This window comes from Macaca thibetana, chromosome 13 (assembly GCF_024542745.1).
Source record: "Macaca thibetana thibetana isolate TM-01 chromosome 13, ASM2454274v1, whole genome shotgun sequence".
NCBI classification, from domain to species: domain Eukaryota; kingdom Metazoa; phylum Chordata; class Mammalia; order Primates; family Cercopithecidae; genus Macaca; species Macaca thibetana.
This window is the reverse complement of record NC_065590.1, coordinates 52,586,268-52,603,983: the sequence shown is the minus strand read 5'-3', so window position 1 is coordinate 52,603,983 and position 17,716 is coordinate 52,586,268. Positions and strand designations below refer to the sequence as shown.

The 17,716-nt window shown below is 36.1% G+C and overlaps 1 protein-coding gene across 3 annotated transcripts in view; it reads left to right on the top strand.

Moving 5' to 3' along the window:
- The window catches only part of C13H2orf73 (chromosome 13 C2orf73 homolog), a 30,496-nt gene extending 14,299 nt beyond the window's left edge, over positions 1 to 16,197 (top strand). For 2 of the 3 annotated variants that reach the window (XM_050753764.1, XM_050753765.1), the window contains 2 exons: positions 14,456 to 14,571; positions 15,675 to 16,197. In XM_050753764.1, coding sequence (XP_050609721.1) covers positions 14,456 to 14,571; positions 15,675 to 16,034 — 476 coding nt within the window. In that variant the 3' untranslated portion in view covers positions 16,035 to 16,197. The remainder of the gene's footprint in view (positions 1 to 14,455; positions 14,572 to 15,674) is intronic. The other variant, XR_007718712.1, reaches the window with a different exon arrangement.
- The last annotated feature ends 1,519 nt before the right edge of the window (positions 16,198 to 17,716 follow it).

The following is a 17,716-nucleotide window of genomic DNA, read 5'->3' as shown; positions in this document are numbered from 1 at the left end:
ATTTAATACAAGTTTTACATAGCAGGGGAGCCTTCGTAAGGAAATGAAGACCCAAAGACACAGAAACAACACATATACTAAATTGGACAAAGAGTAGAAAATTATAAAAATGGGACAAGGCAAAGGACTTTGGGCTAGGGTAATTGGGTAGAGAAGTGACTAGGAAGATAAGCGTGAGTTGAACAGGTTTATTTGTCTAGATTTCCCCTCACCTCAAATTCCTGTGCTTGATGATGAGAATGATGCTTTCCTTCTGGTGTAGGAAGATATCTTTTACACAGGAATTTTATCTCCTGCTTTTGGGAAAGAGAAGGAAGGTCAGACTGTTTTTCTTGCATCTGCTGTTTTTCAAGTGCCGTTAACTCAATACAGTCAATATGCCAGAGTGGCATTTTAGAGTGGCATGTTCTGAACTCCTTTGGAAGCAAGCATGGAGTTGAAATAACGTGCCCAAGGCTACACAGTGAGTAATTGGCACTTACACCCAGCTAACCTGACTCCAGTACATATACTTTTAACCAGTACTGTACAGTACTCTACACAACCTCTAAAATAGTAAGAAAGTTTCCCTACATAAAATGCATTAAAAGGGTCTACCGAGTGCTTCTAAGTATGAAGGGGTAAAAGATGCATATCATTACAAAATTGCAACAGAAGATTCTAAAAGTTTCCATAAAGGGACAGAAAAATAAGCCACCATCTAAGAAGTAAGTATCAACATGGAATCAGGCAGCACTGATGCAAGAGTACAATGGAGTTAATATCTTCAAAGTTCTCAGGGGAAATACTTTTTGACCTAGAAAAGGGAATTTATTTGGCATGGATACTAAACCATTTTTTTTCAAGTGGCACTGGGCATTACACCCACTGAGAAGGACATGAAGTCCTGGCACGACATGAGGTCCTGGCACAACCTTTGACCCTTAAATGAACAAGATATATGTAATTATGTAATACTATGCATGCTGTTTAGTAGTTTTCAACTTTTAGGCTCAATCTATAGACACAAGTTTAAATATGGTTACAGAACAGAATGTATCTTAGCATCTTTAATAAGAAAAGTCAGTGCACAACGATAGAAGATGAGAAGTAGAAGAGAAGAAGGGTGCTAACATCATTATTTGTGATATAGGTAATCAAGAGATACTATCCAGTGGGGGTGAAACAAGGAATAGATGTTTAAGGTGAAAGGTCAAAGGAACCAGTCTAAAAACCAAATTTCTCTAACCCTGGCTTCTTTACTGAGCTTCAAGTTCAGATATCCAAACACCTACTTAACATCTCCTCTTGGATAGCTAGTCACCTTCTCAAACTTGATATGGCTGGAATAGAATGCTTCATGTCTCCCATCCAAACTTACCCCCACGAGTCTTCTCCATCTCAGTGAATGCCACCTCCACTCTCCCACCAGGTGCTCACGTTTTGATAAGCTAGAAGGCATTCTAAAACTCTCTCCTTTTGCTCCCTGCCCCTACATTCAATCCATCAGCAAATCGTGACACCTCTCTCTCCAAAACAGACCCCAAATCTACTCCTTTCCATCTTCACTGTAAGCAATGCAGTATAGCCGCTATTACCCTGCTTGCTTTCTTCCTCCTCTTTGTTTTCTGCAGCATTGTCAAAGGATCTTTAAAAAAAAAAAATGATATTCTCCTCCTTTAGATTCTCCAGTTACTTCTGTTCACAGAATAAATTTCAAATTCCTCGGTATGGCCTACACGGCCCTTTTTGATCTGTCAAATTTACCTGCATTATCTTCTATTGCTCATGTGAGGATTTAGAGGCACAGAATATAACTCAGACCAAGGAGGTAGAGACACTCTCTGAAAGTCAAGCTTGTTTCCAAACCAGATTTATGTCTATGTACTTGTTACTATATTTCCATATTCTAATTACATATTCTTGTGAATTAAAATCTGAGTAAGAAAACAGTTGTTTCTATAAAACATTCAAAGTTGAATGTGCAGACTTGATAAAAGGTCAATTGCTAACTTTTAAAAATGCTAATTAGGTATAGGCAAAATAACAAAGAGGAGTTGGACTGAATTTTTTAAATCTTGAAGGATTCTGCATTCATTTTGCTTGAAATGTGTCTTTACGTTTCATTCTATGTCAAAGAAATAGAAACTGGAAGTGATGCATTAGAAGCATGGTTTGCACAAGAAACACAAAGTGGAATTCCAATCAGTGGACACTTCCTCAAAGACAATGGCTTGGCATGCCAATAAAAATTTGATGAACTGGTTAAAATATGTATCTACATATGGCATATGATTTTTTTTTTTTTTAGTAGAGACGGGGTTTCACCGTGTTAGCCAGGATGGTCTCGATCTCCTGACCTCGTGATCCACCCGTCTCGGCCTCCCAAAGTGCTGGGATTACAGGCTTGAGCCACCGCACCCGGCCGGCATATGATTTTTTGCTTTAACTTTCTTTGGTAGCCAACCAGTCCTTTGCATATAAGGAGCAGTTATGGTACTTTCCTACTCAAATTGAAGGGATGTAGAAGAGTGGTGAAAGATGATACTGGAGAGATGGGCTTTGTTCTGGGTTCATAAGGCAGGGCTCAGTCATTTCATAAGGGATCCCCCAAAATCAGGGTCTGTAGATCTACTTAATTTGCCCAGAGAGAAATCCTCCAAATCTCTGCCTAGGATGGAGGACAGAAGATCCAGGAGTCCCTTAAAAGCAGTCCTCTGCAACATCACCTTGTCCCCCTGTTCCACGCTCCCTGCCTCAGAGGCATCTGAGGCCTCCCGATTCCGGGGCACTCCTAGAATGCTGTGGCATGAATTGGCTTAATTTTTACCCCACCCTCTTCCCCATAGCACTTAACTTCCAGTTTTCTGTAGTTTACTTGAGTCTATTGCTACTTATCCATCTGTTTTCCAGCTTCCAAATTTGTTAACATCTTCACTCCCATTTAGTTTTTTCCTTACGAATGTAAGCCCTCTTAAATTTCTGTAGTGTGATTGTACTGGGGCTTGGGGAAGGAATGGGGGAAATGCTTGTTGAATTTGCCATGTTTAACTGGAAATCACGGCAACTTGATTTCTATCAACACTCCTTTTATAATATTGGTTCAGTATTAAACTTAGTACTGTGTGAACCTGAACCCATTAAATTTAATCATCCTGTTTTGCTCAATTTATGAAGTGAGAATAATTCCTACTTTGCAGGATTGTTGTGAGAAACAACAATGTAAAGTGCCTAACACAGTGTTTGCTACATAGTAGACAATAAATGGTAACTGCTTCTATTATCAATAATTGCATTGTACTACGTTGTGCGTTGAGTTGAAATTTAGCTTGAGAATCTGGCATGGTTCTCTCTCTGTTCTTTTATTGGTATTTCTTTTTCTCTCTCTGTTCTTTTGTGGGCATTTCTCATTGCCAAGTTAATTATTGTATCCTAGCGTCTAGAACAATGCCCAGATTCAATAAATATTAGCTAAATGATAATTATACATTCTTCAATAAAGTCATAATGTAAAGTAACGTATACTACATAATATAGGCCTGCAATTTATTCATATTTTAGGTATTTGGATATTAGATGAAAATGATTTTTAAAAAAGAAAATGTTTTAATGTGACATTTAAAAATAATCTATATGTGCCAGATTTTTAACTATAAGCATATGAACATAGAAAAATGTGCATATAAACATGCACTAATACCAATTAAAAGTCATCTCATAGTCATTCTGTTCCATCAGCCCACTTAATTACGCCTGGACTTTGGCATTTCAGCAATGTTATCTTGTGCCGATAATTCAAAGCGCCCTTTATGTCTTCTACCACACACAATTTCCTGGCTGCCATCCACAGTCAGTTAACAAATGGCTATGCTCCATCATATTTGAGCGCCTGTAAGAGTAAGTGTTCACATTTGGTTTTATATAATAAAACTTTATAAATTGGAAAGCCTAATCTAATTTGTGAATGGGGTATTTCGTACATAAATAAAACCTTGCTGATTATCAACAACTTGATATTTCAATGTTCTTTGGAATTGCAAATTCACATATAGTGGTAAAATTCATTTTCTAAAATAGGTTTTAGTTTGTGTTGCTTCTTTTGCACCAAAATGTAACATAACGATTTTTTTGCTACAGTTATGCTGGTTTTTTCTTTTTACTGTATTTTGAAAATCTATACTATTATTTTTATATTAATAGTCTTTTTATATAAGATCAGAATACTGAGAAGAGTGGGATTTAAGAGGAAAATATTACTGATGAATGATCTTTAAGCAGACACAAAGAGTTAAGAAAAGAACATTTCTCAAAGTAAAACTGTTAAGTTCTCACCAATATAAGAAGCAAATTGTATGTTTGAATAAATCCTGGCTTTGTTGATAAAATATAAATGGTTAGATAGCAACTTGTTTAGAAAATTCTAATTTTAATTAGATCAAGTTTCCAAGAAACAGAGAGTGGATTTCAAACATTCTTCATGGACTTTGCCTTATTTTTTGCAGTTCTCATCTAACAAGGCTTCTTTCAAGTAATTACTTTGGCTACAATTTGAATTCTTAAGTAGAGTAACCACTAAGCATCTGAATATCTTCTCTGATGTTTTCATGTTTAGATATTCCTCACTATTGTGGGCTTCTGTAAAAGTCTCATATGCTTTTATTTATTTATTTATTTATTTATTTATTTATTTTTTTTTTTTTTTTGAGACGGAGTCTCGCTCTGTCGCCCAGGCTGGAGTGCAGTGGCCGGATCTCAGCTCACTGCAAGCTCCACCTCCCGGGTTTACGCCATTCTCCTGCCTCAGCCTCCCGAGTAGCTGGGACTACAGGCGCCCGCCACCTCGCCCGGCTAGTTTTTTTGTATTTTTAGTAGAGACGGGGTTTCACCATGTTAGCCAGGATGGTCTGGATCTCCTGACCTTGTGATCTGCCCGTCTCGGCCTCCCAAAGTGCTAGGATTACAGGCTTGAGCCACCGCGTCCGGCCTTCATATGCTTTTATAAATGAACATAGTCGTTATGTCTAATTTTAATAGGTGTAATGTCTGAATAAGGAATTTCCCTCTATAACTCAGATTACTTTCTCCCCCATTTATTTCCATGAAGAAAAAAAATTTTTTTGAGACAGAGTCTCTCTCTGTAGCCCAGGCTGGAGAGCAAGTGGCGTGATGTCGGCTCACTGCAACCTCTGCCTCCCAGGTTCAAGTGATTCTCCTGCCTCAGCCCCCCAAGTAGCTGGGATTACAGGCACCCACCACCATGCCCAGCTAATTTTTTAAAAATATTTTTTAGTAGAGACGGGGTTTCACCAAGTTGGCCAGGCTGCTCTTGAACTCCTGACCTCAGGTGATCCACCTATCTCGGCCTCCCAAAGTGCTGGGATTACAGGCGTGAGCCACTGTGCCCAGCCAAAGAATTACTTTTAAAGTTATTATTTGTGAGATTGTGAGAGGTTTTAGATTACTATTTAAAAGATTCATTTTAATTGATTTAACTGACTTCCTTCTGAAATATTGGTTTTAGTTATTTGCGTAACAAGCCACCTCAAATTTAATTGCTTAAAACAACAATCATGTTACTAGCTTAATGTTCTGCAATCTTGGCTGAGTTCAGCTGGGTAGTTCTTGGTCTGGTCTTGGTAATGGTCACTTGTGTGGCTGCATTCACTTGGCAGATGGACTGAGGACTGGACTCAGCTGGGATGCAGGAATGGCTGGGCCTCTCCTTCTCCATGTGGTCACTCCACGTGGTTTCTCCAGCAGGGTAGCTGGACTTCTTACTCCCAAGAATGCAAAAGCAGAAGCTGTAAGGCTTTCTTAAAGTTTATGGCTAGTATTGGCATAGTGTTACCTCTGTCATATCCTATTCGTTAAAGCTAATCATAAGACCAGCCCACATTTATGGGGAGGGGACTATACAAGGATTTGAATACTGGAAGGCCTGATTCACTGGGGCCAGCAACTTAACAGCCTACCACAATACCCTTAAACAGTTATTTAAATGAGAGTTTAGGAGTAGCCAACTCTTCACCTTTCATTGTCTGAAAATGTCTTTAAGTTACCCACACTCTTTAATGAATGAAAGCATAGCTAAATGTAGAATTCTGGGTTCACAATTAATTACCCTTTACACTTTGAAGATATTGTTCCATTGTCTCCTGGATTTTATTGTTATGTCAAGTCTGCAGGCAGTTCAAATTCTTTGAGGGTCATCTGTTTCAGTGTAAGATTTTTAATTTCAAAGAGAGCCTTTCTATATAAAAAGGTATTCATAGTTACTTATGATTTAAATATTCCAGTTTGAACATTATAAATTTTAAAAATGTTTCCTTAAGTCTTTTAAGTATTGTTTCCTTAAGTCTTTAAGTATTGTATAAAATAAGAATAGCATCTTTCACTTGTTTGACATTTAACTCAAGTTGAACAAATGAAATATATCTTAACAATGACTCATTTACGAAACATAGTCAATTAATTTCTGTTAGCATTTTAAATTGCAAGTTTGTTGATTTAATCATGTTCTGTTTTCCAGAAGTACCATTCAAGCAGCAATCCATTATTGGGTATATACCCAAAGGAATATAAAGACACATGCATGCATATGTGTTCATTGCAGCACTGCTCAGAATAGCAAAGACATGGAATCAACCTAAATGCCCATCAACTGTAGACTGCATAAATAAAATGTGGCACATGTACACCATGGAATACTATGCAGCCATATAAAGGAAGGAGATCTAGTCCTTTGCAGGAACGTGGATGGAGCTGAAGGCCATTATTCTTAGCAAACTAATGCAGGAACAAAAAACCAAATACCACTTGTTCTTATAAGTGGGAGCTAAATGATGAAAACACATGGACACATAGAATGGAACGACAGACACTAGGGCCTATTGGATGGTGGAGGGTGGGAGGAGGGAGAGAATCAGAAAAAATAACTAATAGGTACTAGGTTTAACACCTGGGTGACGAATAATCTGTACAACAAACCCCCATGAGACAAGCTTACCTATATATAACAAATTTGCACATGTACTCCTGAACTTAAAACATTAAAAAATAATAGTTATTATATTCTGTTTTCTTCTCAAATACCTTAAACATCTTCACAAGGAAAACTTAAAGCTATGACAAAACATTTCCAAATACTTAAATAATTTCTATAAATTCAATAAAATCTAATAAATCTTATAAAACCTAATAAACCTTGTGGCTACTGTGGGCTTACTACCTATGGGGTAGCCCTGTTTCACAAGGAGAAGAAAAAAAAACCTAATAAATCTTGCAAAATCTTGTAAATCTAATAAATTCAGATATATTAAATATTTTAATACTGTTTATTAACTTAATCAGATTTCCCTGAAATTGACAGCACAACACTAGTATTTGATCAAAATTTTTTTGACATAGTGTACTAAATAACAAATTATAGATTTAATTTTCTTTGCTTTCTCTTCTGTATATTTGATCCCAGACCTTCCCAGAATTAAAAAGGTTTACCAACCATTTACCTTAGTAGTGTGTAAATCCCAGAATATTGGTTTTGAGTATTAATAAAGCATTATATTTGTTTTATATTTGTTTTGAAAGGAAGCTACTCTATAACCAGTCTTTACTTGTTACCCTATAAGAAAAAATGTCTGATATGCTATTTGTATTTAATCTGATCCATGGCTAGGTATCACTGTGATTATTACAGACAGTGTTAACTGACAAACAAAAATTGCATGTATCTATACAAAACGTCATTACAACATGATGTTTTGAAATATGTATACATTGTGAAATGGCTAATTAAGATGTTTGTTTCCTCACATACATTATTTTTGTGGTGAGAACACTTAAAATCTATTATTTTAGCAGTTTTCAAGAGTACAATACATTAACTATAGTTAACATGTTGTACAGTCATCCCTCAGTATCCAGGGGACTGGTTTCAGGACCCCTATGGATACCAAAATCCACAGATGCTCAAGTTCCTTATGTAGAGTAGTGTAGTATTTGCATATAACCTATGCACATCTTCCCATATACTTTGAATCATCTCTAGATTACTTAGAATACTAAATACAATGTAAATGCCATGCAAATATTTGTTATTGTGTTTTTTATTTGTATTATTTTTGTTGTTTATTTTTCCTGTAAAGTTTCAATCCATAGTTGGTTGAGTATGTGGATACAGAACCTATGGATAGAGAGTACCACCTGTACATCATATCTTTTAAACTTATTGTTCTTCTCTAACCAAAATTTTGAATCCTTTGACCAAAAAAATCTCCCCAGTCCTGCTCCCTCCAGAGGGCTTTTATTGATGACAGATTTTGCTTTATGCAGTTCATTTACTAAAACATCAGTATAACTTAAATTCATCATACATAGATCTCCTTGCAGTAGGTAGATGTAAACTCTGTTGTCTGAGGATTTTTCAGGTGTGGAAATTGCTGTCATATGATTTTAACCCAGTAGAAAGCATAGCATATACATCTCCAGTCTGGGGCAGCTTATTTGCCCCAACTGTCACTGTCACCGTCACCTTAGGCAGCTGTAATGTTAAACAATTGTCCCTGATTGTTTTGGATGAACACCTGGTCATGGGGTGAGGCAGGGGCAGGGTGGCGGGGGTGCATAATTCACTTTGAGGGTTCTGAGTCATGTCTATAAAGATGAACCCTGCCAGCCAGGTTAAATAATGACAGTTCTCTGAGTTGGTATTTGTGAGATACTCCAAACCCCTCCTGCTTCTTCCAGTAACTGATAGACTTCTGGTTTTCATCATAATTGCAGGGCTCTTGGTTTTCAAGGCTTCTGCAGAGGGGAGATGGGGGATGGAAACTGCATGAGTTAGAATATCATCAAACTTGCTTTTGTTATAAAGATTAAGCCATTTTTCTTGAATAAATGCTCCTTAGATTATTGCATGCCTTTGGTTAATTTCCAGAGTTCTAAAAAAGTTGATTTTGATGACTTTTGCCAGTGTATTCATTGCTTTTGTGGAGGAGCAGCTTTTTTAAAGGTCCTTACTCTGAAATTAGCACTGATGTTCTGTCCCATTAGTTTCCATGTTACAAATATCTCCTTCCAATCTGCCATCTCTATTAGCTTTGCCCATGGTGTCTTTTCGTCGAGCAGTTATCCTATGTTTTTTAATATAATCAAGTTTTTACCTTATGGGTTGTGTACTGGCTATTTTAAGAAGGATTTTCCTACCCTTGCGTAACAAACGTTTTCTCCTACATTTTCTTCCCTTGATTTTATACTTTTACCTTCCATAATTAGGTCTTTAATCTTAGAGTCCACCATGTGTGCACTATTAAATAGGGAATCAATTCCATTTTCCAGCATGGAGTCAACCACTTTTCTGAATACCATTTATAAAATAATCTGCACTTTTCCCATTTACTTATAGGACCTCCTTAATTTTATGTTAAGTTTCCATATATAAATGAGTTTATGTGCAAGCTCTCTGTTATGTTACTTAATTTTCAGTTCTTGGATCAGTACCAAAATATTTTAATTATATGGATTTTTATCTGGTATTAATATCTGATACGGAAAGTCTCAATTATTTACCCTTTCAGAGCTGATCTATTTATGGGATTTATTTTTCTATTTAAACATTGAAATGTATGACATTCCTCAAAATATCCAGCTAGAATTTTTATTGGGTTGTGGTGACATTATATATTAATTTAGGAAAAAGTCACCACTAAAAATACTATCATCCTATTCAAGAGCATAGAATGTCTATTCAGTTCTACTTTTAGGTCTTTAACAGAATTAAAAATTTTTCTCTACAGAGATCTTGTGAATGCTTTTTTAATTTCTAGAAACTTCAACTATATAGTTTGTTTCTACTAAGAATGTATGTTATTATTATATCTTCTATTACTATATATAATAGTTACACTATTGTAGAGAAATGCTCTTGATTTTTTATTTTTATACATTTATCCAATGTCTATTTACTTTGCCATACTCTTATTCTCATAATTGATGGACTCTTGTGGGTTTTCTACTCAGGTAATTATATCACCTACAATTACTTTTTTTCCCCCTTTGTAATCATTACACTACTTTTTCTTTTTTATAGTATTCACCAGGATCTCCATTAATATGTTAATGGATAATACAATAGTTATCACTATTGTAAAGAAGTGCTCTTGATTTTTTATTTTTATATATTTATCCAATGTCTGTTTACTTTGCCATACTCTTATTCTCATAATTGATGGACTCTTGTGGTTTTTTATTCAGGTAATTATATCACCTACAATTACTTTTTTTCCCCCCTTTGTAATCATTATACTACTTTTTTCATTTTTATAGTATTCACCAGGGTCTCCATTAATATGTTAAACAATAGAATTTTAGTTCCGAGTTTTTCTGGGTATAATACTTAGAATTTTCTGTTCTTTAATCCTTATCTTTTTCAGGAAACAAAAATTTTTGTTATTTTCTTCCTTATATCTCAGACATCCTCTTTGATTTATTTCTAGTCTTACTTGAGTTCTTCCTCTAGTTTTTCAAAGTAGGTCTGTTTTTTGGGGAAATCATCTGAGGCCTTCCTTTCCTCCCTGTATTTTTTAAATTTTGGCTTCACAGTTAAATGAAAATTTGGTTGGATATAAAAACTCTAGGCTTAAAGTGCTTTTCCTTTTAATATTAAAAAAAATTAATTATCTTGTGTCCAATGTTGCTATTGAGAAATTTGATATTAACCTGTTGTTACTCCTTCATAATTTACCCTTTGAAAGCATTTATAATTTTTCTTTATCCCAGATGATCTTAAATTTCTCTATTAAATGTCTTAGATGCAAGTTTTTCCTTTATCTGTACACTGCAGGATTGAGAGGAGAGTGAGAAGCCCAGCTAGGGTGTAAAATTTAAGGAGGCACTCGCTCCCAGGGTCATGCAAGCGCCTCCTTAAAGTTTTGCATCCTTTGTGCCTCATTGCCTCATCTTTCTCCGGCCCCTGCTACCTGTTTGATATTTTGTGAGCTCTTTCACTCTGAGGTGTTTGATCTTTAATTCTTCGATATATATCATTATCATTTTCTCAAATATTTCCTTCCCTTCCCTCTACTTCTTCTTAAGAAGTTCTGGTGTTGATACTTCCACCTTCCATGCCTCTGAACTTTTCTTTAATATATTTCTTTATCCTTTCCTGCTGCCTTCTGGGACAGCTTCTCAGTCTGATTTTCTAGTTCATGATTCTTGTTGTTTAGACCATCTATTTTCTTGTTTCAACTGTTATATTTTTTATTTCTAATATTTTATATTATTCCTTTTTATGACCTGTTCTTGTTCATATTAACAATACCTTCTTCTGTATCTTTGAGGATATTTGTTATGCTTATTTTAAATTCTTAGTATATTGGTTCTGATAATTCTGCTTCACACAGTATATGTTTTAAAATTTTCTGTCTTTTATAGTCAAATTTATGGTAGATCATGTTCCCCTAGGGGAATCAGTAGCCCTCTGCAGGCAAAGGCTGAAGACCAGGGTCTGGTTTGTGTGCCTGCCACAAAATTTAAGGAAAGAAAATGAGGCTCAGGCTGGAGAGCTTCCGGTACCAGAAACCCTATTTTGACCATTGTTAATTACTGTCACTCTACTAGGCTGGTCCTCTAGTCAGGAATCCACCCTACCAGCCTTAAATTGTTTTTTAAAAAAGGCATCACTGAGAGAGGGCAGTATCTTGATGTTTTTAATTCACCAGCATTGATGGTTGCTGGGGGAATGTTGGAGGAAGAAATGCCCAAGGGGGCAACATGTACCCGTTTTCATCAGCTCCTTATGCTGGAGGGACTTCTGTGCTCTTCTGATATGACTGTGTTGACAACAAATGACTAGGCAGTTGCTGCCAGTTTCTGTGGCCCTGGGCAAGCATGATCTTCCCAAGGCAATGTGAGGGAAAGTCAAGAGCAGATTTTAAAAGCTCTCCCCCAACCTATTCTCTCTTGGCTACATCTGACCTTCCTACCCTCCAGCCCAAACTGCAACTAACCCTTCATACCAGCTCACTAAAGCGTTTGGGTTTCTCACAGTTTTTTTTGATCGCTCTGGTTCCTGCTTCCTTCTCCCTTCCATGGTTTCTCCTTTTGTCAGGATACAAAAGAGCTGGCCCTTTGCTAACTTTGAAGACTCCATAATTTGACCATAGCATCCTAGAGACTTCACAAACGCTGCCCTTAATTTTCACAATGCCAAAAGCAAATTATTATTTTCTTCATTTTAGAGAGGAGGAAATAGAAAATTTCAATGAAGTTCAGTGATTTTTTTCAAAGTCACAACTAAGAAATGTGGTAAAGCCAGAATTCGAAAACATGTCTTATTCCCAAATGCATGCTTTGGATATTTCATTACCACCACTTAATTAATGCCTAAATTTAGAGCTGCTTCATTCTGTCTATCCACGAAGTTATGAAACTGTGTCCGAACATACTAATGTTCTGTGAGTTGGACCATGATATTCATCAAAAAAAAAAAAATGGTCATCTTTTCCCACTTGGTGGAAAATAAGTTATGCATAGAATTTTCTCTGTGTCATGCTTATTAAATCTTTGCACTGCCTTTTTCTGTGTTGTAGCAAGTCCTAAAAGAAAGGTAATGATTTAGTAGAAAATGAGTTTTGAGCAGTTGATTGCAATTAGAAATCAAGAAAATGTTAACAGTTAACTTTTTTTATACTGCTAACTGGGAAAAGATTGCCATTTTGTATCATGTATAAGTATTTGAATACTCATCATTCTTGCTAATAAAGTTAGCTTATAACAATGTCTGAATATCAAAGTGAATTCGTGAATGCTTAATAAATGTAAATTTACTAACATTTTTCTTATGTATTCCTCTAATTTTAAAGGTGTGATTTTTAAAAATTAAATTTTTTAATAGTTAATATATGCATATAGCACAAAATTCAAATGGTACAAAAAGATATACAGTGAAAATTGAATCCACTTCTCCCCACCTCTGTCCTCCAGTCACCCACTTCTCTTTCCCTACAGTCACTGTTACCAGTTTGTTACATAGCATTTTGTAGATATATTAGGTGTACATAAACTCTTACATACTTTTTTTTTTTTTTTTTTTTTTGAGATAGAGTCTTGCTCTGTCAACCAGGCTGGAGTGCAGTGGCACGATCTTGGCTCACTGCAACCTCCGCCTCCCAGGTTCAAGCAATTCTCCAGCCTCAGCCTCCTGCGTAGCTGGGACTACAGGTGTTCACTACCACGCCCGGCTAATTTTTTTTTTTTTTTTGTATTTTTAGTAGAGACGGATTTTTACCATGTTGGCCAGGATGGTCTCGATCTCTTGACCTTGTGATCTGCCCACCTCGGCCTGCCAAAGTGCTGGGATTACAGGCGTGGGCCACTGCGCCCGGCCACATACATATTTTTTTAAGGGAGAAATTTCTGTCCTTGATAGAATTTTACTTCACTAAACTCTTTTTATTGCCAGCAACAGTACTGAAAGTTGCTCCGATTCTTTAAATAACCTTCTCTGCTGAAAGTAAAACTGAGTCTTAAAAATTATTTAACATGTTAAACATACGTGGAGCAGAGACCAATATAATGAACTCATATACTCATCAACCAGACTGAAAGATTATTTAAAAGCGATTTTTAAAGGATTTCATACTCTTGCAAATTTTTCAGAACCCCTGTTATTGGGTGAAACGAAAAAGAATTATGTGTTCAACTACAACTGCAGCAGCCCTAGAGTCTTCCAATGGACCCCATTAGTGCTAGCTTCAGCATACAATTTCTAGTCCATGGCCATAGCCACTGGCCAAACTATAGATTCAACAGAGAATTTTTCATACTCTTTCTAGTAGTGAAAAGTTAACAAAATATAGTTGTGCTTTCCCTAAAACGTATTGGTATCTGTGTAAAAAGCATATCTAGCAGTTTTTGTTTTTTTTTTCTTAATGAGACAAGATCTCTCTTTCACCCAGGCTGAAGAACAGTGGTGCAGTCATGGCTCACTGCAGCCTTGAACTTTTGGGCTCAAGTGATCCTCCCACCTTGGCCTTCTGAATAGCTGGGATTATAGGCACATGCCACCATGCCTGGCTAATTTTTTGTAGAGATGGGGTTTCACCATGTTCCCCAGGCTAGTCCTCAAACTCCTTGGCTCAAGCAATCCTCCTGTCTTGGCCTCCCAAGGCATACTGGGATTACAGGAATGAGCCACCATGCCTGACCATATTATTATATTAATATTAATTTTAGTTTTAAAAATTACTAATAATTCCACATGTGGGGCTAATTTGATTATTTTGATTTGGTTACTTTCATGAAGAAAGAATGGTGAATCCATTCTATTTATTATTTAGATGTGTATAAATAATCTTGCATACTTAAAGAATCTAGTTTTGTTACCATATTTTATAAAGCATGAATATTATTAATACTGATTATATTTCCATAAACAAATCTAATTTTTTGTCCTGACTTCACAAAATCTTTTTTTTAGTTCCACTTGCCTCTCCTGGTGCATCAGCAGAACTTCAAAACAATTTTATAGAATATATCTCTTTTATACATCAATATGACGCCAGGAAAACTCCGAATGAGCCTCTCCGGGGAAAGGTGAGACAGTATTTAGATTTATTTAATACTTTAAGACAGAGTAGATTTATAGAACTTTAAGCCTTTTCAAGTCATATTTATCTTTCTAAATGTCTATTTAAACAAACTCCTATAGTTATTAATAGGCTAGAATCTTAGCCACATATCATAGGAAAATGTGAGGAATAATACTATCCTGGTATGGTGGTGCCACCTGTAGTCCCAGCTACTCAGGTGGGTGAGGTGGGAGGATTGCTTGAGTCCAGGAGTTCAAGGCTGCACTGAGCCATAATTGTACCACTGCATTCCAGCCTGGGTGACACAATGAAACCTCATCTCAATCAATCAATACAAACATTTGAGTCAGTCTTTGGAATTTGGTCTCCTTAAATTATTGAAATAATTTGTATAAAAAAAAAATCAAGGCATGCTGGGTACAGTGACTTGATGCCTGTAGTCCCAGCTACTCTGGAAGCTGAGGTAGGAGGATCACTTGAGTTTGAGGCCAGCCTGGGCAACATAGCAAGGCCCATTTCTAGTAATAATAATAATAATATCAAAGCAGTTTGACAAATGTTTTGATATGCTTAATACATGTGTGTGGCAGGGAGATGCATATAAGGTTTATAAAGCCAAATAGAAATGTCATTGTCAATTATTGGATTGTTTTCCAACTATAGATGTTTGCTTTCATATTTCATTATTACTTATCTGTTCATTAGCATTAATAGGCATTTGGGATGCAATCATAAATTCTTAGGTCTGTGAACTATAGTTTTTGTTGTATCCATAGCAATCTTTAGAGCAAGAAATGAAATTTGATGTAAATAGTCTTATACAGTCCAAATGATAAAAATGTTGAGAATGGGAGATGAGCTGCTGCTTCTTTGATTTTATGCTTTTTTCCTTCCTGTTCATTTTCTGATGTACCCTATTTTATAATTTAAAAGGTTCACCCATATATGGTGGTGTCTTGTTTGGGACTAAGGTGACACCAGTGAAGAGGCAGAGAAGTGCCTGCGTCACTGACTAGGACTTGAGCTAACCCACAAACTCAGTTCACAGCTGCATCTTCCAGCAATCTGTGTTCTCCTGGTTAATGTCTACTTTGTTTTCTTTTCCAGAGACATGGAGCTTTTGTACACAGAGAGATAAAACCAGGGAGTAGGCCAACAGTTCCTAAAGGAACAGAGGTAGTACTGAACGCTCCAGGGTCACGTTCATCAGAACAGTCCGAAAAAACAGAGAAAGGAAGCTCAGCGGAAAGCAGAATGATCTCACCAGGTCTCTGCCAACAAAATTCCCAAGAGCTGTTAGAGACTAAAACTCACTTATCAGAAACAGACGTCAGACAGGCAGCCAAGGCATGCCCCAGCAGTCCTGAGAGCAGAGAAAAGATCGCAGGCGCCACTCAAACAAATGTAGGAGATGCTCTTTTCACTAGGCACAAGCCTTTAAATCCACCCATTAAAAAATCAGAATAAATTACCTTCTTTAGATAAAACTATAATCCCTAGAATATGGGGAAATTTCACAATCATCATCTTGGCCCTCACATTTACTTTTCTGTTATCAGTAACTTCAGAACATACAATTTATGTAAATGGAAAAAGAGAAAAAAGACAATTAAAATACAACCAAATGTTACTAATAAGTGTGGTCTCCAATAAGTGGAGTGAGACATTATTTCTCTGTCACATTCTTCATAAACACAACTTTGTTTTGCACAATAAATGAACATAATTAACAAATATAATAAGATTTTTAGAAGAGAGGCCCTGTTAGAAGTTAAGTGTAACGTCTCTTGGAATCAAACAGAGCTTTGGAATCAAACAGAGTTGTAATGTTGGCTTTACTTCATTCCTTGAGCTGTGTGACCTTGGGTAAGTAACTTAACCTCTCTAGTCTTCAGTTTTTTCAACTGTAAAATTAGCAAAATAGCAACTTCATAAGATTATTGAGGATGTGATTATGCACATTGATCAATAAATGGTCAATGTAATCATATCATCACTGCTACTATAATTCAATTTTCTATTTAAGGATAATGTTCTCTTATATATTTAAATTTTCCTCCTTATTCTAAAACTTAGAGCTCCTCCATATATAATTAAGAGTGTGAAAATCTAAAAATACTTCTGCCAGTACAAGATGCACACGCAGACACATACACACTTAATTCAAAGACGCGTGGGTACTTAGAATATTGAAGTATTTTCTAAATTGTTTTCTTTTTACTCAGATTATTTCTAACACCAACTCAGCCTTTGCTTTTTGGATGAGTTTGGTAAGGATTAATTCCACCTTGCTTTTTGGATGAGTTTGGTACTGATTAATTCTTCTTCCAATTTGGTGTGTTTTGTGTGCTGCGATGTATTATAAGATATGTTATATCGCATACAAGTGGAAGCAAGTGGAGTATTCCTCTGCTATAAAGAGTGTTTACAAATTTCCATGGGGGAATATCAGCTGCTCACTATTATCTGCAGTATTGATAAGACTACAGCTATATCTTTATCCCTTTATTCTCCATTAAAGAAATTGTAATACATTGGAAAATAATGAATATCATTGTTATATATTTTTTTGTGTTGGGGACTTCTAGTTCTTGCCACATATATATCTCCAATATATATTTTGGAGATCTTTCCTTGTCAACACATGTAGGCTACCTTGTTATTTTAATAGCTCCATAGTCTTCAATAGCATAGGTGTACTACTATAAAATTAGAAAAATAAGAATGCAAGTTTTGGCATGAGGGCAGGGAAGGGAGAGGTTGTTAGCATGTTTGGAAAAATATCTTAAAACCTAGGGACTTGAATTTTTATCCTCATTGGAACAGGGATGGAACCTTATGTCTTCCAAAGTAGAAAGATAGAATTGAAATCTGCATAAAGCTAGAACTCTCGAATGACTGGCCTGTCAGTACAAGGCAGACTCCACTCTACTCATATAACCAGGAAGATAGCAAGAAATTTTGCCTCTGCCTGGAGCTATGGATAGTGAATAAACTCTTTGTGAAAAAGTAAAACCCCAAGCTTGTAGCATGCTCCAGTTAGGAATATAAATTTACATGTAAGACTTCTCTTAGGACACAAAACCAAAAAAATCCTGCTGGTGATACCACTGAAGTACCTGACAAAAGCAAATGCAAAACCCCCCTGG